This window comes from Aquarana catesbeiana, linkage group LG01, assembly GCF_042186555.1.
Source record: "Aquarana catesbeiana isolate 2022-GZ linkage group LG01, ASM4218655v1, whole genome shotgun sequence".
Taxonomy (NCBI): domain Eukaryota; kingdom Metazoa; phylum Chordata; class Amphibia; order Anura; family Ranidae; genus Aquarana; species Aquarana catesbeiana.
In genome coordinates this window covers 127,756,262-127,781,572 of record NC_133324.1, presented here as the reverse complement: position 1 = coordinate 127,781,572, position 25,311 = coordinate 127,756,262, and the positions used below count along the sequence as shown (strand labels likewise).

The window sequence follows — 25,311 nt, the reverse complement described above, 5'->3', positions numbered from 1 at the left end:
TTTTGGGAGTGCCCCAAACTACAAACTTTTTGGCAACCTGTCCTACGACCAGGGCCGTCTTTAATTTTGATTGGGCCCTGGGCAAACATTTTCTTGGGACCCCCCCCTCCATTCTGAGACATACAAAAAAATAGCAGGTAGACTCAAAATCAGTTTACTGCAGCAGATCACGCAGCGATTGCAATTGTTTGCCAGAGGTTACAGCCTATCATTACTGCTCAATGGCTGGTTTCTAGAGGTTACAACACATAATTTCTGCTTGACGATTGGTTGCTAGAGGTTAATGTACATTATTAGCGCTCACTAATTGGTTGCTAGGGGTTACAGCACATCATTAGCACTTTCTGACTGGTTGCTAGAGGTTCATGCACATCATTACCTCTCACTGAGCAGTGGAGCAATCCCAAATAATTGAGCAAGTAAAGGGGCACATTAATACACATACTACAGGAGAGGTTCAGAGACTGCGGACATACTGCAGGAGACAATCAGAGACTGCGGACATACTGCAGGAGACAATCAGAGACTGCGTACATACTGCAGGAGACAATCAGAGACTGCGGACATACTGCAGGAGACAATCAGAGACTGCGGACATACTGCAGGAGATTACCAGAGACTGCGGACATACTGCAGGAGATTACCAGAGACTGTGGACATACTGCAGGAGACAATCAGAGACTGCGGACATACTGCAGGAGACACTCAGAGGCTGCGGACATACTGCAGGAGACAATCAGAGACTGCGGACATACTGCAGGAGACAATCAGAGACTGCGGACATACTGCAGGAGACAATCAGAGACTGCGGACATACTGCAGGAGACAATCAGAGACTGCGTACATACTGCAGGAGACAATCAGAGACTGCGGACATACTGCAGGAGACAATCAGAAACTGCGGACATACTGCAGGAGATTACCAGAGACTGCGGACATACGGCAGGAGACAATCAGAGACTGCGGACATACTGCAGGAGACAATCAGAGACTGCGGACATACTGCAGGAGACAATCAGAGACTGCGGACATACTGCAGGAGATTACCAGAGACTGCGGACATACTGCAAGAGATTACCAGAGACTGTGGACATACTGCAGGAGACAATCAGAGACTGCGGACATACTGCAGGAGACACTCAGAGGCTGCGGACATACTGCAGGAGACAATTAGAGACTGCGGACATACTGCAGGAGACAATCAGAGACTGCGGACATACTGCAGGAGACAATCAGAGACTGCGGACATACTGCAGGAGACAATCAGAGACTGCATACATACTGCAGGAGACAATCAGAGACTGCGGACATACTGCAGGAGACAATCAGAGACTGCGGACATACTGCAGGAGATTACCAGAGACTGTGGACATACTGCAGGAGACACTCAGAGGCTGCGGACATACTGCAGGAGACACTCAGAGGCTGCGGACATACTGCAGGAGACACTCAGAGGCTGCGGACATACTGCAGGAGACAATCAGAGACTGCGGACATACTGCAGGAGACAATCAGAGACTGTGTAAAAACTGCAGGAGACAATCAGAGACTGCGGACATACTGCAGGAGACAATCAGAGACTGCAGACATACTGCAGGAGACAATCAGAGACTGCGGACATACTGCAGGAGACAATCAGAGACTGCGGACATACTGCAGGAGACAATCAGAGACTGCGGACATACTGCAGAAGACAATCAGAGACTGCAGACATTATACAGGGGATGGTCAGAGAACTTTCAGCAATGCACAGCTTTACAGTTAAATAACACAGCTCAGGGTTTAAACAGTCAGGCATTTTATGGTTGTAAGGACATACCTGGCCAGCCAAACTCACTACATACATTCAGGACTGTGGGCGGGGCTTCCACTCTCTGCTCTCACTAAAGCAGCTGGGAGCTCCACTGATGCTTTGTTGGGTGGGCCCTGGGCCCACATCACCTGTGAATGGTCGCCCCGATGACAGCTTTGCAGAGCGCACAGAGGACATGGGAGGATGTATTCCGCGCTAGCCAGCTGAGAGGGGCGGGGCCGGGAGCTCCACTGACGCTCTGACCCCGCCCACGTGCAGCCTGTGTACTGGGAATAGAGCGCCTGTAGTGAGAGCCAGTGATCGGAGTGGGAGTGTCATTGGAGCTCCCGGCCCCGCCCCCGGACCTCTGTATTCACCAGCCAGTATAGAGGGGGCGGGGCCGGAAGCTCCACTGACACTAGCACTCCGATCACTGGCTCTCACTACAGAAGCTCTTTTCCGAGTGCACAGGCTGCACGTGGGCGGGGTCAGAGCGTCAGTGGAGCTCCCGACCCCGCCCCCTCTCAGCTGGCTAGCAAAGAATACATCCTCCTGTGTCCTCTGTGCGCTCTGCAAAGCTGTGATCGGGGCCCCAATTCACGGCCAGCGCGGGCCCCCCAACAAAGATTGGGCCCAGGGCAAGTGCCCCGTTTGCCCTGCGCTAAAGACGGCCCTGCCTACGACTCATCCACAAGTTCACAGACATTTCCCTAACCAACGATCCCGCTGCTGTGCTCCTCAACCTCACTCCCATGTCAAGAAAGCGCTACCACAAATCTCTACTTAAACACCTCCTCAACGCATCCCACTTGCATCCCAAGTCAATGGAAGCCGCAATCTGCTCCCACTGTGGCCCAGTGGTTCGCAAGGGTTAATGACATTGAACGAATGGAAGACCTGACTGCCACGATCCAGGATAAATCTGAGGAACATAAGACCAGGTGGTTTTATTGGACCCAGTTCCGCTTCTCAGAGGAATACCTCCGTGATACATAGTATGGCCCTATTGACTGCCATAGGCTCTTGTTCCAAACCATGGCCATCAAATGGTTTGGCGAACTGAGAGTGGCCCTCACTATAAACCCTCTCCCTCCACCCCTCTTCCCTTTTCCTCCATTTCTCCCCCCCAATCTCTCTTCCTTTTCTTTCTCCCGTATATCCATTTTCTTCCATTTAAACTCAAAATCTGGTATGTTTCGACCCCAATTGGCCACCCCGCAGTACTCTTCCCCGATGTACGGATACCCAAATTCTCCAAGGGTACCAGGGCTAATGCCTATTGTACTGTAAGTGATCAGTTGACCCGTCAAGGTGAAGCCTTAATCTCACACCTCCTAGGTATCCGGGTACCTTTCATATTTACAGAGTTGTTCCTGTGTTATTATCCTCAGACTACTTACCTTTAGTTCAGATACCACTAATTAGCGATCATATGTATGTTACTATGTTTGTACCACATATTCTGTGAAGTTACCCTTTCATTTCATACCACTAAATAAAATTAAATTTTATAAAAAAAAAAAAAAAAAACATCTTTGCTATTCTGAAGCTTCTCTCCAACCACTTTGCATATTATTTTATATATACTGTGATTCTGTACTTGTCAAATATGCTGCACTGAGTCTGTCTGCAGCCATTTTAATTGTGGGCAGCCGAAGCTGCTGCCTGTTCACTTCCTGGATTTACACAGAGGCACACCTCCAGCCCTGCAGCTCTCATTGGTCCTCTTATGACTCATCCCCCTGCTTCCTGGCAAACTCTCACAAGAGTGAGATAGAGAGCTGTGCATGATGTCATAAGCCTACTGTAGGCTTTTTTCCAGACAAGAAACAGGAAGTGGGCTGTATAAGGTATTTACTGGCAAAAAAAAAATGTTTTACTACCCAAAGTTAAAACAAGGGCAGAAGATTTAACAGATGGAAAGTTGAAAAAATGACTGAATGTCCGCTTTAAGCTTTAAAGCACCGAGGATTATCCCCCTGTTTACAATTACTATTCTCATTACAATCCCCGTCAGGTTTTAATTTTGTTGTATGGTCTCATTGAGGAGATATCCCCTAATCTTCTGTTGCAATTACGTCATTGGGACAGGAAATGAAGAGAATCTCCTGCAGACAAACAATAAAATTCTAAAGAAGCTATTGTGTACTTGATGGGGACATTTCGCCTCACTTCTTTTACCACTAACTTTGCCACTGGGAAAAGTGGGAAAATTCCATAGTTGGGGTCAAATGCGCAAAAAAAACAAAAAAAAAAGCATTAAAGTTTGAATTATTTTCCATTTTAGCCAAAACTACAAGAAAAGGTTATGGCTAGAGTTCCATTTGAAATTTTGAAGAAATTTCTGGTTGCCAGAACTGCATTTTGCACATCATCTGTGCTTTGCATGGCCTTACTGAATAATACCCATTTGATATCAGTCTCGGGGTGAGTGTTCTTTTGTGGATCAACTCTTGGACCTTCTTTACTGGCACAGACTTTTAAAACTGACCATTAGTAGATGGTATAGTTAGTATAAAGTGCATTGTATTATAATCCCTCTATTCTTTCCATTGTAGAAAAAAAATAATTTTGCATGGCGTATTCTTCTTTTCATAAATCTGAAAATGATAAGTAGATGGTGCAGTTACACCAAGAGTCACAGACCAGCTGACTTATTCTTCACGATCCCAAAAGTTTCATCTGTGTGTCATTAGACACCTTATTCATTTCAGAGTGGTTTTTGGATAGTTTTGTTATTTCAGACATAAGGAAATAGAGAAAAGGGTCTAGGCAGCTGTTCAAACTGCTGAAACACAATGCTATGAGATAGCTTCCATAAAGTTCATCCTTGTAATTGTAGTGATAATTGACCTGGTGAAGAATGAGAATGATATTACTGGGTGTAAAGCACAACGCGAATATAAGCAGAAGCAGGATGGTTATTTTAAGGTACATGAATTGTTTCTGGTCTTGGGTCCCCAGAGTTCTTATGATGGAGAAGTTACAGAAAATTATCATGGTGAAAGGAATGAGATACCCAAACACAGCAAGTGATATAAAGTAATAGAACTGAAATTTGTCAGCAGAAGTTTCATATATGTCATTGCATGATAAAAGCTGAAGTTCCTTCAAGTTATATGTCTGCTGCTTTGTGAAAAATGGCATCATGAACATAAGGACAGTAATCCACACGTAGCAACACAGGAAAATGGCACAAGTCCGCTTAGGTAAACTCCGGTATAGGAAGGGGTGGACAATGGCAACATAGCGGCTCACACTAATACACATGAGAAGAAGAATTGAGCAATACATGTTCCCAAAGAAGCATATAGTCACAACACGGCACATGGCCTCACCAAATATCCAGTTGTTCCCATTCAGGTGATATGTCGCTTTAAAGGGCAGCATGAGGCAGAAAAGTAAATCAGATATGGCCAAGTTGGTGTAAAATATTGCGGTGCACACAGTTTTGGTCTTTGAAAACAGCATCCATAAGATGAGTGTGTTAGCAGGAATACCAATAAGTATGACTATGATGTATATGGATGGTATCAGCTTTGTACTTGTAGAGCTTCTTAAATAAGCTAAAGTTGAATTGTTGACAATTGTCTGCTTCTCTGACGCAACTTTCTGGTCATTGGATGTTGTTGACTCCTCTTGATCATCAGTAATAATGGGAATTGGTTCGAAAGGTTGGAAATAACTTGCTCGAAAAGTCCTTATTATTGCTTTGCCTGTCTCATTCTCTGAAACATTTGAAGAATTGCCTAAAAGGGATTGAAGTTAAAAATATTAATTGTAGTAATATTATCATTGTTTAAATATCCTTTAAACGACTTATTCTTCTAAATAGTTATGTAGACAACAGTTGTGCAGTGTGACAAAAGTTATATGCTGTGATATATTGTCCGGGATATTTTATAGATAGGCCAAATTAATAATAACTACTGCAGTAGGGAACAGACACAAAAGATACACTCCACATCTTTCCATATAACTGTTCTGCTTTATTTTGATGCAGTTGAAGGTTTTTATATACATGATTACGTAGGTATCACATTAATATTACAATTGTACTTTTATGGTAACACAGGGCGTAACATAGGCAGGCTAATTCTAATCAGGACTCAAAAGAATGCAAACATGTAATAAAAACATTATTAGTGCCATGTGCACAGTGAGTGCAGTGTGCAATACATACAAATAGAATACAATTATATACAGAACTTACAAATTTCCTTTACAATCTCCTCTCTTTTGATCAATATTTTGATCACTAACCATACCTGCTATCACCTTTTAACGTGGAACCTCCACACGCTTAGGTGGAGGTAGTCCTGGCCATATAGGCAAACTCCATTGTGGGGAATATAATAGCTGAGCACCTTTTTCATTACAAAATTATTTTTCATTGTGAAAAACAAATGATTGAAAAAAGGAAAATTTATTATCAAATACTTACCGTAATTTTCCTTTCCCGATGGACTCCATGGCAGCCTACGTGTGGGTTAACCCCGCTTCCTCTCCAATGCTATAGGACCCTCTACCCTATAAGATTGAGCTCACCTGTATAGACTGTGTTCCGTAACTAGCCTACTCTTTGACCAATGGGTGGGAACTCCGTCTGTCATGGAGTCCATCAGGAAAGGAAAATTACGGTAAGTATTTGATAATAAATTTTCCTTTTTCCTGACAGACTCCATGGCAGCCTACGTGTGGGAAATAACTAGCCATTCCACATGGGTGGGTATGCTGAACAGCAATAAATTTAATTTGACCCATCAACCGACAGGATTTAAAAACCAAAGTTCACAGAAGAAAGTGAAGCAGGCTCAGTAAAGTAATGTGACATTAAGGTTTTAATAGAGGCCCATGAGGCCGCTTGCAGATAATGTCTGGATACACGTACCGGGCTGCTGCCCATGAAGCCGCTATACCCTTGGTAGAACGTGCCGTCACTGCCTCTGGAGGAGGCAGGATCCTAGCTCTATAAGGCTGATGGATGAACTGGACAATCCAGGCCGCAGTTGTTCTGGTCGAGGCTTGATTCAGTTTGTTACTGCCAAAGTGCAGGATGGACAGGTAGACAGAGTGTCTAAAAGGAAGGAAGTAGCTTGCAGGTATACCTTCAGAATTTTGTCTACGTCCAGAGGATGAACTTTAGTGGACTCCTGGGTCCTGAATGTAGACGATTTCCTGGATCTTATGGAACCTTGAAGTAATTCTCGGATTTGAGCTGAGCATAGGAATAAGGACCAACCGGTCCGGGAAGAAGGACAGAAAAGGTTCTGCGTAACCTAGGGACATGACCTCCGAGACCCTCTAGCCAAGGAAACGGCTACTAGGACAGTGATTTTAGCCGAAAAAGTCTCCAATAGAAAGCGGGGAGGACCCCGTGCTACTGAGTTCAGACAGTGAGCCAATGACAAGGGGAAGATCTCAATTGGGGAATCTTGGTCTCCTTTGAGGGCTAAGTTTTAACTGCCCATGGAACTGCTGGACTAAAAGGTGAACAGCCCACAAAGTTCCGGAGAAGGCCGACAAGGCTGAGACTTGGAATCTAAGAGAGCTGATGGATAGAGATAAATCTAGGCTGAAAAAAAAGAAAGCTGAAGATATCCTGAGCTTTTGGATTTCTACATTACCTGCCCGAAGAATGAGAACTCAACAGACTTGGCCCAAATTCTACTATCGACCTAATTCGTGCTCGTCCCCTTAGAGTTCATGAGAGTGGCAATCACCCTTGAAGTACATTTGAGCCGGACAAGGGGGCAGGACTGCCCCTTGAGAAAGAAGGTCCAGCCCGAGAGGAAGAGGCACCAGATCTCGGAAGCTGAGCTGGCTCAGGAGGGGAAGTCAAGGCTCGTTCAGCCAGTAAGGAGCTACTGCGACCACTTTGACCGCTTCCGCATGAGATCTTCATAAGGACCTGAGGATTACTGGGAGTGATGGAAAAGGAGTATGCCCTCTTGAAGCTCAATCGATCTGTCAGGGCATCTACTCCAGAGGCCTAGCTGCAATGGCCCCGAGTTGTAACACCTCATCAGCTTGAAGTTGTCTGTGAAGAAAAAAAAAAGATCCCCTTCGGGATTGACTCCCAGGAACAGAATTCACTTGAATGTCTGCACACGAAGAGACCACTCGTTAGTGTCTGCGCGACAGGAATCTGATCAGACGATCTGGACTCTGGGGATATAGGCCATTGAAATGCCTGTCAGGCTCTTCTGTGCCCAAGATATGATGGGCTCGAACTCCCAGAATAGTGTGGAGCTTCGAGTGCCCCTATGACTCTTCACATAGAAGATTGCCGTTGTGTCCTCCATTCTTATAATACTGATTCTCCCTTCCGGAGATGGGAGAAGAACTGAAGGGCACACTAGGCTGCCTGAAGATCCAGGACATTCTAGCCCGGGTTGAGAAGACGCATACCCAACTTGCCTTGAGCAAGATCTGAACTGCAGAGGGCTCCCCAACTGGTACCGCTGGCATCGGTCGTGACCTTGACCCATGAGATGGGGCAACGGAGTGGCAATTGAGCAGGTTTTGCGCTGAAGTCACCAGAACAGGCTGCTCCTCATCGTTGATGATATGTGAATAGGTTGACTGTTGCCTCTTGATTTCCCTTGCTGCAGAAAACCTGACTGGAGAGGGTATAACCTCTGCAGGGACCACTTGACCATAGAGGTCATATAGACCGTTGAGCTGATAGTTTTTTATTTTTATTTTTTTTCAGATTTAGGAGCCACCTGAAGCTGGTCAAGGTGGAGATTACCAGTTCCCTGTGAACCAGCATCTGGTCTTTGTGTTGGGATAGCAAGACGAGGTAATCGAAATAGTGAAAAAGACGTACCCCTCTCGTTTAAATGCGGGCCACTATGGCCAGAGGAAATTTTTTTTTTTTCTTTTTGAGAAGACTTGGGTGAGGTTATCAGCCCGAAAAGGAGGAAGAAGAACTGTAGATGGTCCTGCCCAATTTGGAACCGGAGGTAAACATCTTTTAAGTCGATTGGTCATATAGAAGGTCGACAGAGCCTTCAATTGTATCTTCAAATTTTATATACTTGTATAGGTAAGTTAGATCTATTACTGCTCACCACAAACTGTTACTTTTGTACTAAGAAGAGGGGAAAGTATACCCCCTGGAATTTTTCGTCCCTCAGGACGTGTACAGTAAAGCCTGCTTCTGCTCTTCCAACAGAGTTAGCAGAGTGGAATAAATCTGGGGGAAGGAGTATTAGTGACAGCCCAGTAATCCGTGATGGAGGCCACCCAGACATGCCGGAAGAGGAGCAGATGAGCCTCCCCACCCGAACTGCCTGGGCGGGCGCAACCCAAAAAGATTTAGCTGGTTCACGACCACCGAACGCCTTACTCTTAGCGGGTTTTTGGAAGGACGCTTGCACTCTACTCCAATTCTTTCTGAAGTCCCAGCCAGGCTTTAAAAGCAAGCTTCTCATGAGCGTTCAGCACCTCCCGTACTGGGGACTCTTCTGGCAAACGAACGCCTAACCTGGGGAAGGCATAACTATAAGGCCCGTTGAATCATGACCGAGGACCATTTAGTCCAAGCCAACAGGTGGATCAGATTGACGCCAGCTTTAGCTCCTTAACTGCTGAACTTCTGGAGAACTCGTCCCAAGCTCCTCTGAGTACGAAGACTATGATCTCTGTCCAGGCTTCCATAACCTTTAGACATAGCTGCTAGATCCAGGGCAGGATTACAAGCCATACCGGCAAACCCATAAGCTTCCTTGAGATCTTGATCTAACTTCTCTCAAGCCTGTCCTGCAGGATACGGCATCTTCTAAGGTAGAGTAACCTGTTTTGCCAGACACAACAATGATGCATCTATGAGGGGAATGTTTCCCAGACACTTCACTTCTTCTGTCTTGAAGGGATACAATCTGGAGGTATTGTTTGATATAGAAGTTTTCTTGTCCACTTAGTTGCACTCCTCATCCTTTAATCCGTAAGGAGCAGAAATAGAGAGAGCACCCTTTCCCCGGGTGCTTAAAGAACTGCTTTGCTTAGCCGGGGGGTGGGGGGGGGTGGAAGGGTCTACCCACCTAAGGGCTTCCTTAATCGCTTTGACTCGTGGAGGAACCAGAGAGACGTCAAAGCTTCCGACACATTCGTCACCTTCCAACTTGGTGTCAGAAGAAAACAGCGTAGGGCTGGGAAGGACCCGAAACCTTTGGGCTATGCCAGCCAAGGAGCCGGGTGGGATGGACAACTGGCTCCATGTGTGGGATGTATCCCATTTCCTTAGAGATTGCTACCTCACACATTTCACAAGAGACTTCATATTCTTGTTTTCTGTCTCTTTTTATCCCCAACCGCCCAGGCATAACAGTGGTCACATAAAGACTTGCCCTCTGGGACTCATGTCTCACATCTCCAGCAGGCTCTGCCATCCGAGCGGCTGATAGGGCGGTGGGTGCGGTGACTGGAGGAGGAACGACAACATCTCCTCTAGATGGAGTAGGAATGGCAACATCTCCTCTAGATGGAGGAGGAATGGCAACATCTCCTCTAGATGGAGGAGGAATGTCAACATCTCCTCTAGATGGAGGAGAAATGGAAACATCTCCTCTACATGGAGGAGGAATGGCAACATCTCCTCTAGATGGAGGAGGAATGGCAACATCTCCTCTAGATGGAGGAGGAATGGCAACATCTCCTCTAGTTTGAGGAGGAATGGTAACATCTCCCCTTGTAAATGTTGTGGCCTGGCAAGGTTTCTGTCATCCTGGACCACGACTTGCGGGCTGAAAAAGATTGGGGGGGGGACACCAAACGCAATCTCAATCCCTTGAGACTGCAACCTCAGCCCCTCCCCTTGCCTGCACGTACCTTGTGCGTGAGGGCTGGCCGTATGGAGGCAGTGACCTGTCCATAACCGCTAGACAGAACGTCATCATGACACGGATGGTCTGCAGATGACCCGGAAATGCTACACATACCGAGCCAATCAGAAAGATTATATATTTAATATATATATATTTATTTATTTATATACACATATATATATTTTACTTACATCCCAAAAAGGAGTATAGATAAATGCTTTGCATAATAAGTACAAGTATGTATATGTATAAAGCCTTTACACACATCATTTTTTTTTCAATATATATATCTATCTATATATATATAGATAGATATATATATCTATCTATCTATATATATATAGATAGATATATATATAGATATATATCTATCTATATATATATAGATAGATATATAGATAGATATATATCTATCTATATATATATTTGATCTGTGGCAACTGCAGATCAAACATAGGCTAAGATTGCAGCTTCCTTGGTTACTTGGCTGTAAAGTATAGTAAGGTTTAGCCCCTCTTTAATAGAGGAACTTCATCACCCCCCCCACAATTCTCGCTTACCTGTTAAGCTGTGTTCTCTTGAGAAAATTTTATATATATTTATATTTATTTATTTATTTATTTTTATTTTCGATTTTCTCCTTTAAGGGGAGAAAACTCAGTCAGACCAATGCAGACCAGGCTGGGGGAAGTTGCTGCTCACTGTCTGCGGGAAATCCCGTTCTTGACAGGAGATGGCAGACAATCAAATCCCCCGCCTGAGTGACGTCACCGCCCCCCCCCCCCCCTCCCCACCTCGCGCCTGCGCCTTGGGAGACAGCCGGACGGCGCCTGGCGGAGAATTCGCCACTCCGCGCACGCGCGAGCCAAGCCTCGCTTTCGCGAAGGCCCCGCGCGTGCGCAGAACGACAGTAGCGGCCGCTACCCGGAAACACCACGGCAGCCTGGAATGCAGAAGCGTTCCAAGTGCCATGAGGGGATACAGAGGTACCGGGAGTACCGGGGAGGGGATACAAACAAAACAACGGCATAAACAAAGAGATGACTGACATGGAAGAAGTAGGAAATTGCAGACCTTGCCAGCCATTGATGCGTCCACTTTCAGGCATACTGAGGCATCCTCCCCTCCATGACTGGGGTATCTAGTGCCATGAAAAGCTGGGCCCTGAGCTGCACCGCATGATGGTATGCTAGATTCTGGAAACATTCCGACCGGACGTCAACAGGAACAATCGTGATGTAGGTCCATGGAGGAGGACAAAAAAGGAACACAGTCTATACAGGTAAGCTCAATCTTATAGGGTAGGAGGTCCTATAGCATTGGAGAGGAGGCAGGGTTAACCCACATGTAGGCTGCCATGGAGTCTGTCAGGAAAGAAATATTTACAGAGTATTGGCTGTACACTCCTGTGGCCAGAATGGCCTTCTAGCTTAATTGTGGATATGCTGACTTATCAGCATAGGTAAACACAGACAATTCTACATGAAATGGAAGACGTATAAGACAAATATGGCTTCAACATGGCTGAACTACTTTTCAAATCACATTAAATATATATATATATTTATATCCCTTACAATTAAAGCATTTGAATAAATAGTACCCTAGACTGTGATTTCAAGAAGAAAACAAATCAAACACAGAGATTTCTTTAATTTAGTAATTTTTGCAGTGTCTGGTGTGGATCTAGGTGACGTTTCCTTCAAGTTTTGAAAACTGTACATAATAAATAGATGCTATATTGAGTCTCCAAACATTTCCTTATATTTAAAAGTGTCTCTTAACAACCCATGTTGTGTTATGTCCCCATAGGGGCTTAATAAAATATAAGAAAACATTCAGGCAATAGTTTTCTAGTTTCTTACTCGACTTGTTCTACTATATTGTGGATGGTAGGGGGTGTAAAATAAAACCTCACAACTTTTAGTGAGGACTTTCCAATAAAAATAGTTCCTTTGTTACTCTCTGTAGATTCTGGTACTTACAAACTACTTCTGATAACACGTTTTACTGTGGCCTTTGCACTGTTCTGCTTTATTTTGATGCAATTGAAGGTTTTTATACACATGATTATGTAGGTATCACATTAATATTACAATTGTACTTTTATGGTAACAAGAGGCGTAACATAGGCAGGCTTATTCTAATCAGGACTCAAAAGAATGCAAATATGTAATGAAAACATTATTAGTGCCATGTGCACAGTGAGTGTGGTGTGCAATACATACAAAATAGAATACAATTATATATAGAACTTACAAATTTCCTTTACAATATGCATATAACAAAAAGTCACAAATGAGGGCAAAACTTTTTCTAGAGAAAATTCCAGCCCATGCAATCCTTTTTTCCTCCAGACTAAATTCTGGACTATGTAGATTTTAGCTCTGGGTTGAAAACAAATACATAAAGCAGAAATAAACCCAATGATCTAACGTTTTGCAAAACAGTTAGTCAAGGCATGCCGTGAATGATAACTGTCACATTTGCTTTTGCTCTCAGCCAAACTGCAAAGCCATCAAATGGCTTATGTCATAACTGACCACATGTGCACCACTGTGGCAACTGCAGATCAAACATAGGCTAAGATTGCAGGTTAATAGAGGAACTTCATCCCCGCCCCCCCCCCCCCCCCCCCAATTCTCCCTTACCTGTTAAGCTATGCTCTCTTGAGAATATACAGTACACTCACCTGACCAGCAGATCCAGCGTTGTTCTGGAGGGATCTGATGTCTGTGCCTGTGTCCCTCGCTGCCATATTAATCCTCCAGCTGGAGCAGGACACGTCATTTTGGCCTATAACGGAAAGGCTGTGAAGGACGCGGCAGCCCAAAAAAAATTAAAAATTCAAGAAATAACCCCCCCCCCTCCCCATTATTGCAGAGGGAGGGTAGGAGGCAGAGAATGAAAGTAAATTTTCAGGGTGATGTTCCCATTTTAAGGACACACATTGTTTAATATTGTGATCTGAGATGTAGTACATTCTTTGTAATAATTCATTGATGACTTCATTTGTCAAGTTGAGGGCAAAAAAAAGATCCCTCAGCACTTTTGTTTTGGTTAAAATTCTGCTGTGTAAGACCAGGCATAGATATCCTGATCATCTTTTTAATCTGCCAATCTCAGTAGGACTTAACAGCAGCCATTACATGTTTGTGGCTATAATTCTATTGGTCTGTTTTCTATCAGTCCTTGAGGAATGCATTTCATCCTGAATTTTGGAACAAATGTATTGCTTTTGCATAGTGAACTAAACTTAAAGGTTACCATAGACATTAGATGGAGGTTTGAAGATCAGCCTATCACTGATTCTTTTGCTGTTCGGATGAATCATGGTGAAATCATCAACAGTTGTAGTGGTTGGTTGCTGAGCACCCTTGGTGGCGATCTTATTTCAGTACAAAATAGTAATCAGATAGGTAAACAGAGCCAATCATATCCATTATGATCGGTCATCAGGAAGAGAGTATGTTGTGGTATCAGAATGTCTATAGATGTACAAACATTTTTCTACCCAAACCAGGAGTGTTCTTTTACTCACTTTCAGCCCAAGAGAATTCTGGCATTCCTCTCCTTCATGTAAAAATCATCATTCTTTTGCTAGAAAATTACTCAGAACCCCCAAACATTATATGTATGTTTAGCAGGGACTATAGGGAATAAAATGGTGGTCGTTGCAAAAAAAGTTCATGAATTAAACAAAAAAACACAATATGTACCCCAATTTGTTTGTATAATGTAAAAAATGATGTTACGTTGAGTAATTAGATAACAAACATGTCACGCTTAAAAATTGCGCACACTCATGGAATGGCACCAAACTTTGGTACTTCTCCATAGGCGACACTTTAAATTTCTTATCATACATCACGGTACACAGAGCCATAGTAGTTACTATGTGGGTCATAGGCCACCTTCAGGTGATGGATACTGGCATGCCCTAAGACAAAAAGTCCACTCCCTATATAACCCCTCCCACTACTGGGAGTACCTCAGTTTTTTCGCCAGTGTCTAAGGTGTTGGTCACGAGTAAAGATGTGCTGTGCTGAGCTCCACTGGAGCAATCCTTGCTGGGGCTAGTCATGCAGCCGGATTCATTCAAAGTGTCTTCTAGGCCGAATTGAATGGTACCCGGGCCTCGTGTCTGAAGAAACAAGGTTTTGCCTGTAAACGCTTCTCTTTTTAGAGAGCTTGCCCCCCGGGATCCAGTACTTTTGGTATTAAGGCCATAAAGTTTTACTGGCGGGGTGCTATTACAGGTCCAGGATTGTGGGTTTCCCTGAGGGTCCCCAGCTCCTGAAGGTTTGTTAACGGAACCCACCATGAAGGGTGAAGATTGGGTCTGTTGATTTTACCACAGAAAACCCTGCAGCGGGAAAGGTAAGTGGAGTTTTCTAAGAAATTTTTGAATTTTCTTACGAATGTCTCCTTTAAATTAGTGAATGTTGTCATGCCTATGTGTCACCACTGGGGGCTGTATGGAGCACATACCTTCTCATGCTTCCTCAAAGAGCTCACGCTGTGTCCGGAACAGCAGCTTTCTTTCCTCCAGCCAGCAGCAGTCCTAAGTCTAGGGGGGTTTTTCCTTCCCACCAGACACCCCTCACCTGTGCTGTTTTCTCCCCGTTTTCACGAGTAAGAAGCGTAAAAAAAAAAACGAACGGCACTCCACCCAACTCGGCAGCGTTGGCGTCCTCCAACGTCTAGCATGGGAAAGTGTGTTCTTAAATGCACCATGTTTACTGCTGCAAGCTGGGGAGGGATACAAGAGCAAAGAGGGGCATTAAAGAGGTTTAGTGACACAGGCATTCCTTTTGACACATTTACTATTGCATCAGGCTGAGCATTAATAGCAGATGCAGGGCTGGACTATTGCTCAAGCAGTGGATGCGTTCCTTCTGCTTTGTGCATCAGGCTATGGTTGGAAGGGGGGGTAAATGCACCTCAAAAAAGGACTCTAGAAAGACTTCTACAGCCACTAGGAAGCCTAAAACCATCTCAAAAAAGATGGCATCCTCCCCTGAGAGTGATATGGCTGGTCAGAGTGAGCCATCAGGGACGTCGGGTGTTGCAGCTGTTTTTAGCACTGCAGCCCCTGTATATATTACTGAAGAGGTTTTTTCCTCAACCATTTTAGGCTTGGAACGAAAAATTGATGCCTTAATCACATCCCAGAGTGGGACTAAGCGTATTAGGTCCCCGTCCATTACCCAGGACCCTCAAACTGAGGAACAGGGGGCGAGAGATGACGTTTTTCTCTCAGGGGACCAGGAAGAGGCTGATGACTCCTCTTCTGAAGAGTCTAATACGGATGGATTTGGTTCACAGGAAAGGTTGTTGGTACAATCTCTCACTGAATTGGTCCGCTCCACATTTTTGCTGCCAGTAGCGGAGTCAGTCGATGAGCCCACTTCTTGTTTGGGTTCGCTAAAGCCTCCCCAACCTATTCATGATTTTCCTATCCATTCATTATTGAAAAAGCTTATGTATTCTGAGTGGGAGCACCCAGATAAACAGTTTTTTCCTCCAAAAAAGTTTTCAACACTTTATCCTATGGAGGAAGAGTTTAATAAGAAATGGGGGATTCCAGCAATTGACGCTGCTATATCCTCTGTGAAAAAAACTTGACTTGTCCTGTAGACAATGCTCAAATGTTGAAGGATCCAACAGATAAGAAGTTGGAATTCTTATTTAAAAACAATATTTCTCTGGCAGGTTCAGTGGTTCAGCCTGCGCTGGCAGCGATCGGAGTATGTCAGTCCTTAAAAGACCAGTTTAAAGAGGTAATGTGGGATTGAAAAATATAAGCACCACTGGAGGGGTGATAATAAAGTTATTAGGATTAGTCAAGCCGAGTCTCGATGGATACATGAATTACAGACTTTGACGCCACTTGGACATAATATTGAATTTGACCTCAATTGCTTTTTATCGAATTATTGATTTTTATTTATATAATTTTTTTTAATATACTATAAGTAGATGTTATTTGCTATCATATTATACCACTAGATGGCGTAGACATGATTGCCTTGGTTATTGGGCTGTAGACTAGTTTATTGCCACTAGATGTCACCCGTTAGATTAGTTTTCACCTTTGTTATGTTTTTCCACTACTACTACTACTACTACTACTACTACTAGTAGTAGTAGTTGTACTACTAGTAGATGGAGCTCAAAAGGATTTGGGAATTATTCTGTTCTTCTGAAATGTTATATTTTTTTTTTTTCCACCAGATGGCAACAGTGAGTTTTAGATGGTTCGTAGTATTTCTTCTCACCATTAGATGGCGTTTGCCATAGGTTGAATGATTTAATATTGCGTCATCTATTTAAAATGTATTATGCAGCTAGTTTTTAATGAGCTTTTATTATTTCTGACTTTGTTTATTATTTTTTTAATTTTCTGATATTTTTAATGCTTATTTGAATACAATTGAAGGTAAGTCAATTAATATGAGGCTGTTGTTATGACAGCGGAAGAGACTATATAAACTGGCACCATGACACTTGACTCCATCACCCTTTGATGAAGTCACGTGTGCAGTGACACAACGCGTCAGGAAGGAGCCAGATGTCGTCACTTCCGGTCGCAGCCGAGACCGGAAGTACTCATTCTTATTGCTGTTATTCATCATTTTAAATGTAAGTTACTACGTGTGTTGGATTTAATACATTTTTAAATTACTACACAATGGAGCCACCCTCCTTTTCTATTACATGCCTCCACTTTACTCATTGAGCATGGAGATCAAGGTTGTCTGTTGAAAATCGTTGGTCCTGCTGAGGTGATTGCTGGAGGTCGATTGACTGTGGAATTGTTCGTCTATTGGTAATCCGAGCTCGACTTGGCCCGTAGGGGCCGCTGCTAGAGGTGAGAGGCTGGGGGAAACAGGTGGCGCACTTCGGATGGTGATTGGATGAAGTGGACATGTTATGTGATATGTTGGCGGTTTCTGTTGCACCTATTTATATTTATTTTGGTTTTGCGCATTAGTTTACCCCTCTTTTTCAGTTTAAAGAGGTGCTCAAGATTATTCCTGATAAGCAAGCCCAAGATTTGGCCGGGATATCAGAGGTGTTACGTTTTACAGTAGACGCTATGAAAGATTCTATTCTCCAAGCCTCACGGCTTATGCTCGGGCTGGTACATGTGCGTAGAGTTCTATGGTTGAAAAATTGGTCAGCCAAAGCGCCATGCAAAAAGCTCTTGGCTAGTTTTCCGTTTCAGGGCTTCCTCAATATCTCTAGGTTACAGACTAGAGTTCCGAGAGTTCCCGTCTCCTCGTTTTCTCAGATCAAACGATCCCAGAGACCCAGGAAAAAAGAAGTCTCTCTTTCTGGCTTTGGATCATCTCTTGTCTCAAAAAGTGATATCAGTGGTCCCCATGGAAGAGCGAGGGTTAGGGTTTTATTCAAACCCTTTTACGGTACCAAAACCAAACAGGGATGTCAGACCCATTTCAGATCTCAAAGTTCTAAACCGGTTTTTGAATATCCACTCTTTTCGCATGGAGTCAATCCGATCAGTGGTCTCCATTCTACAAGGTGGAGAACTGCTAGCGTCAATCGACATCAAGGATGCTTATCTACATGTACCTATTTTCCCCGCTCACCAGAAATATCTACGCTTTGTGATAGAAAATCTTCATTTTCAGTTTGTAGCTCTGCCCTTCGGTCTAGCTACTGCACCTCGAGTGCTTACAAAGGTTCTGGCTCCCCCTTTAGCCAGAGTAAGGGTTCAGGGGATAACGATTCTGGCTTATTTAGACGATCTACTCCTTGATAGATCAGTCAGTAGTCCGCTTAAACCAGAGTTTGGTCACTACAGTCAGCTACCTAGAATACCTAGGTTGTATTCTCAACCTAGAGAATCCTTAAAACCATCAAGGAGATTGCAGTACTTGGGCCTGATCATAGATACAGCTCAGAAGAGGGTGTTCTTGCCCCAGGCATAGATCAGTTCCATAAGGCATCTGATTCGGGTGGTCAAAGCAAAGAAGAATCCTTCTATTTGACTTTGCATAAGATTGTTGGGAAAGATGGTAGCGTCATTCGAGGTCGTTCCTTATGCGCAGTTTCATTCAAGACTGCTGCAAAACAGTATCCTGTCAACTTGAAAAAAAAAGATCCAAGCTCTAGACTTACCGATGCGTTTATCCCCCAAAGTGCGTCAAAGCCTCAGTTGGTGGTTGATATCCAAGAATCTTCAGAAAGGAAAGTCCTTCCTACCAGTTACCTGGAGGGTGGTGACAACAGATGCCAGCCTTCTGGGCTAGGGAGCAGTCCTGGAAGAAGCTTCTGTCCAAGGAAAATGGTCCAAAACAGAAATGACCTTGCCCATCAATATTTTAGAGATTCTGGCAGCACGTCTGGCCCTGGAGGCCTGGACGCTCAGATTATGGAATTGTCCGGTCAGGATCCAATCCGACAATGCCACAGCAGTGGCCTATATCAATCATCAAGGGGGCACGAGAAGTTGTGCGACTCAGAGAGAGGTGAATAATATCCTATCCTGGGCAGAAGACAACATTCCTTGCCTATCGGCAGTCTTCATTCCGGGAATAGAGAATTGGCAGGCGGACTACTGGAGTCGCTGACAGTTGTTCCCGGGAGAATGGTCTCTTCACCCCGACATCTTTCTGTCAATATGTCAAAGATGGGGAATTCCGGACGTGGATCTGTTTGCGCCCAGGTTCAACAGAAAGATCGACAACTTTGTGTCAAGGACAAAGGATCCGCTGGCATGTGGAACAGATAGTCTTTCTGTGGGATCAGTATTCACTGATCTATGTGTTCCTTCCTGTTCTGCTGCTTCCATGCCTTCTTCGCAGGATCAAGCAGGAAGGGAAGGAGATGATTCTTATGGCCCTGGAGATCTTGGTATGCAGAGATCGTAAAGATGACGGTAGGGGCCCGGTGGACCCTACCACTGCGGCCAGACCTTCTTCTCGCAAGGTCTGGTATTCCATCCTACCTTACAAACGCTAAATTTAATGGTTTGGCTATTGAGACCCACATTTTGAAAGACTGTGGGCTGTCAGGTTCAATAGTTTCTACTTTGGTCAATTCTAGGAAGCCAGCCTCCAGAGTCATATATTATAGAGTCTGGAAGGCATATGTCTCCTGGTGTGAATCCAGGGGTTGGCACCCCAGGAAATATGTCATAGATAGGATCCTTGAATTTCTACAAATGGGATTATAAATGGAGCTGGACTTGAGTACTATCAAAGGCCACGTGTCGGCCTTATCAGTGCTTTTTCAACGACCACTTGCTTCACACTCTCTGGTTCGTAGCTTTATTCAGGGGGTAACGTGGATTAATACTCCAGTTAGGTCACCCCTGAACCCTTGGGACTTGAATTTAGTCCTGTCGGCATTACAGAAACAGCCTTTTGAGCCGATACAAGATATTCCCTTGGTTCTTTTGACAAGGAAATTCGTTTTTCTGGTTGCCATATCTTCTGCAAGAAGAGTATCAGAGTTGGCTGCTCTTTCTTGTGAAGAGCCATATTTGATTATTCATAAGGATAAGGTTGTATTGCGTCCTGCTCCTAATTTCCTACCGAAGGTAGTGTCAGGTTTTCATTTAAACCAGGATATTCTGCCTTCATTTTTTCCAGAACCTCGTTCTGCGGAAGAAAGGTCACTACATTCTCTTGATGTGGTGAGAGCAGTCAAGGTCTATTTGGAGGTGACCGCTCAGATTCGTAAAACAGATGTTTTGTTTGTGTTGCCAGCAGGTCCTAAGAGAGGACAGGCAGCGTCAAAATCTACTATTTCTAAATGGATTTGTCAAGTGATTGTTCATGCTTATGGTTTAAAGAGCAAAATTCCACCTTTTCATATTAAAGTGCACTCCACCAGGGCTGTTAGTGCTTCCTGGGCAGTGCATCACCAGGCCTCCATGGCTCAAATCTGCAAGGCTGCAACTTGGTCTTCAGTCCATACATTTACCAGATTCTATCAAATAGATGTAAAAGGCCATGAAGATATCGCCTTTGGGCGCAGTGTACTGTAGGCTGCAGTATAAGTCCTCTAGTCTCTTAGTGCCCTACTTTTGTTGTGTCTTCCTCCCTTCAGTTGGCATTGCTATGGGACATCCCACATAGTAACTACTATGGCTCTGTGTCCTGTGATGTACGATAAGAAAATAGGATTTTTAAAACAGCTTACCTGTAAAATCCTTTTCTTTGAAGTACATCACGGGACACAGAGGTCCCTCTCTTCTTTCTGGTATACACGTGTATTGCTTTGCTACAAAACTGAGGTACTCCCAGTAGTGGGAGGGGTTATATAGGGAGTGGACTTTTTGTCTTAGGGCGTGCCAGTGTCCATCACCTGAAGGTGGACTATAACCCACATAGTAACTACTATGGCTGTGTCCCGTGATGTACTTCAAAGAAAAGGATTTTACATGTAAGCTGTTTTAAAAATCCTATTTTTTTTTACAGCTTACCAGTTTAGAGTTACAGAGAAGGTCTTGTGCTAGAATTATTGTTCTCACTCTAAAGTTCGTGGCGATACCTCACACATGTGGTTTGAATACCATTTAAATATGCTGGCGCAAACTGCATATGGGTTTGCTTCTGTGTATGAGCACGAGGGGATGGGAGCGCTTTAAATAGTTTTTTTTCATTGTTTATTTTTACACTTTCTGATCACTTTTATTCCTATTACAAGGAATGTAAACATCCCTTGTAATAGGAATAGGGCATGACAGGTCCTCTTTACGGAGAGATCTGGGGTCTATAAGTCCCCACACCTCTCCTGTATGCTGGAAAGCCTGAGATAAAAAAAAACGATTTTGATTTCCAGCTAAAAAAAGTCAGTGTTTACATCTGCTGGCGCAGGAAGTGAGGTCATGACGTCACTTTCAGCCTCCGAGGGTCATAGAGAAAAACTCTATAGCATATTGCTGCCGCCGGCTGATTCATTCTCTGGCTCCCTGATCACACATGTGAGTTGGGAGAAGCACCCCATCCCGCCGCCTGTAAAAGCAATCAAGCAGCTAAACAGCCGCTAGGATGGCTTTTACATTGCAGGGAATCGCCTGCTGAAAAAAAGATATCTGGATGATGCCTGGAGCTGCAGGCATCAATAAGATAACACCACTTAGTCTAGGGTGTCATATGACATCCACCTAAGGATAAGTGGTTAAATATTTATTAAAGAGTAACTCCACTTTTGCTGAGAAAAAAACATTCCCCTCTGGGTGATCGATGTACATTCCAAGAATTTTAACAACTTTTGTTGCAGATTCCTACCTTTTGTTATTCTGAAGAAATCCCTGTGTGTTTGTCTGTGCCCATGTGGGAAAGTGAATCTAATGGGAGTGGTTTCATAATTATCAATCAGCTGCTGCACCTTCAGGACACTAAAAGATTCTGGGCCTGCACCCCTTTAGACTTGATTTCCTATTGGAAGTATCTCACCAAAAATGACATTTTTGTTGCAGGGATGCCTGAAATCTAAGTACAGACATCTGGGAAAATTGTTGTGCCAATCACACAAGCAAGAAATGATGTTTCTGGGGGGCGTTCTGTACACATTCTGTGTACAGAACACCTCCAGGTAGCCATATTGCATTGCATTTTACAGAAAATTACAGAGCTGCAGATTGAAAAGGAAAGATAGTTTTTTTTATTAACATTCAATTACAATATGACTATGACGTGTCACAATTGTATATGCTATATTATTTTTCTTTATTTGCTATTTTTTTTCCCCACAAAAGTGGAATTACCCTTTAATTTGATTAACAGTTTGAACACTTCCACACAGTGCTTATTTTTCTGATAAATTCCATTTACATATTTTTGTTGGCACAAAAAATATCACTTTAGTTTTAAAAGAGAATTATGGATTTGGGTTTTTTTTCCCCATCATACTTACCTAGGTGGATTCAGCATCGGTCCAATGCTGCATATGTCCCCCGGTGCCTCTGCACTGAGAAACGAGGGATTGAACATCGCTGATGACTCGGTTCTCACAGCTCCCCGAGCAATCAGCATCTTTCCGCTCTGCTCCTCCTCACTCACTGGAGCGCTGAGCTGTGGAGGGGCAGGGAGCGGCCGTCTCAGTCTCTCAGTGGCTCGCTGAGAGGCAGAGACAGGCATTAGTCCAGGTACCTGTCGGATCCAGACTTTATTGTCGTGATAACGTGGTGCCTGGACTGATTCCTGTGACGTCAGCAGAGAGCAGACTTAAGTCCGCTCTCTGTTGAAAACGGGTCACAGGAGTGCAAAGCGAATTGCACTCCTCTGACCCATAGGAGAAGCCCAGCCAAACAAGCTCAGGCTGGACTTATCCTTAAAGAGGAAGTAAACCCTGATGGGTTTTACTTTCTCTTTGTTTCCCTGCAAAGGTAAAGCATAATGGGCTACTATGCATCGCATAGTAGCCCATTATGTGTCACTTACCTGTCACAGGAGCCTGCGATGTCCCCGATTTCCTCACTGGCAGTGAGCGTCCATTCTTCACCCCTCTTCCTTCCGGGGTCGCGAACTCTGGCCAGTCACAGAGCATGCGCGCAGGACCCGCCAGTCACGGCATGACCCCAGCTTGAAACGGCACATTGTACCCTTTCAAGAGTGCACATGCGCTGAATACATTGGCGCATGCGCAGAAGAACTCATCGTACGGGGAAATAGTAAATATCTCCTAAACCGCCTAGGTTTAGGAGATATTTCAAGCCCCTACAGGTAAGCCTTAATCTAGGCTTACCTGTAGGTGAAAGTGGTCTGTAAGGGTTTACAACCACTTTAACTAAGACTCCAACTTGAAAAGCTTGATTATCTAGTTTTATAATGTCATAAAACCTTATACCATGGAACAGCTGCAGCTTGCCAAACTCTTTCCTATGTCTGTAGATATTACACATAAGTACATATGTAAAAGGTCTCCGTACTCACTGATCACACAGAGCGTAGATTCTGAGAAAAGAATCAGAACTAGCAGGGTCTTCATTTTCAGGCTGTGGGTTCAATTCATATGTGTAGTCATTGTTCTGCTCCTAATAGCAGGCACTGTTGCTTCTTTGATGGCTCAATGACAAAGGTGTGGTCACGTTACATACAAGGGCAGGAGCTCCTGAGCTCGTTAACTCCTTTCCTCCTCCTTTCAGAAAATGACGCAGTGTACATGACTGGGCAAGGCTGCCGGAAGAATGAAACTTTTCACAAATACTTCTTAACTCTTCAAAGTGTTACAGTTTTTCAAGTGATAAGAAAACTACGAGGACTGCATAGTTCCATATAGGGCAAAATTTAGGGCATATTCATAACTTGAGGTTGGTTGTGCACCAATAAGCAGATTCAGCTTTATTTCAGTCTCTGTATGTATGTGCTAAGGACTATACCAGAATGCCTATGTTGCCTGATGGGGTACACAGGTTGACCATTTTTTTTTACAAAGATAAGCTGACAGTTCTCTGCATTTCTTGCAGATTTTATAGTTGTGAAAGACAGCGATAGGATGACGTGTACAGAAAAGGAAAGAAAACGGTATCAGTGCATATATAGCGTTTTATAACAATAATGACTAATACATACATCTTTTGTACTTAGTTTTTCTTTTGCGAAATAGGCAATATGGTTTATCTAATTGTATATTTAAAAAGTGCCTTGCAGTGTCAGGGCATCTGTCCTTCTTAAGACGCAATCCTTTTTCATCAGACTTCAACTGCAATTGCATTGATGTCTGTTCATTTCCTCCCAGGAACTTTTGTGTCCTATATCATAATGTTTATGGGTGAATCCATTTTTATTTTAGTGCAATCTCTGAAGAATTTAATGTGTTGGTCCTTAGTAGAGAGAAAAGAGAGAATAGGGGACTAGGTGAAAGAAAAAAGATAAGTAGGAATAGAACAAGGCCAATATTATACAATGGTTTGTGGTATTGCTTAAGAAAAAATGGTAGAAATCCAAGACAGAGTTGAAAATGGGGTGCTAAATGGTAATAGGAGAATGAAGCTGGGGATGTGCGGAAGGTGCCCATCACCCCCTTACAGGGTGATAGGAATGAATCAAGTGTTGGGTGCAAAATAATTATTAAAGGTGGTTATTAATGTGGCATTATGGGAAGAGACATTCAAGTGGAGCTCCACCCAGAAGGGGAAGTTCCACTTGTTTGCTCCCCCCCCTCCGCAGCCACATTTGGCACCTTTCAGGGGGGAGCAGGTACTCGTCCCCGCTTCCTGGAAACCTTGCCCTCCCCTCTCTTCCTTTCCACCGCCGCCAGGCCATTCAAAAAGTGCAGTGCGCTCCCCGCAGTAGGGAACCGGCTGTGAAGCAGCAAGGCTTCACTGCTGGTTCCCCTTATATGGAACGATGACAGCAGCACCTGAGAGCCGATTGAAAAAACGGCTGGGGTGCCGACATTGCGGGATCCCTGAACAGGTAAGTGTCCTAATATTAAAAGTCAGCAGCTACAGTATTTTTAGCTGTGACTTTAATTTTTTTGGTGGGGGGGAGGGGGGGTGCCTGGAGCTCCTCTTTAAGTCTAACATATTGTTGGTAAACAAGGAGTTGATAAACAATTGGTAAATCAGAAGTAATTAAAACATTTTCCATGGACTCCAAATTAGCTGGAATTGACAGATAGTATCAGCTGCTATTGCTTTGGGCTTTTCCATATCAAATATAAAATTGACCTTAAAGGGGCTGCAAACCCACCTGTTTTTTCACC

At 43.9% G+C, this 25,311-nt stretch overlaps 1 protein-coding gene across 1 annotated transcript; it reads right to left on the bottom strand.

Moving 5' to 3' along the window:
* Positions 1-2,348: 2,348 nt before the first annotated feature.
* LOC141134044 (proteinase-activated receptor 3-like) lies at positions 2,349-23,689 on the bottom strand. Its single transcript, XM_073623635.1, has 2 exons — positions 23,538-23,689; positions 2,349-5,541 (listed from the first exon to the last, which is right to left on the bottom strand). Exons 1-2 carry the CDS (start codon positions 23,590-23,592, stop codon positions 4,454-4,456), a joined length of 1,143 nt encoding a protein of 380 aa, XP_073479736.1. The 5' UTR covers positions 23,593-23,689; the 3' UTR covers positions 2,349-4,453.
* Positions 23,690-25,311: the final 1,622 nt, after the last annotated feature.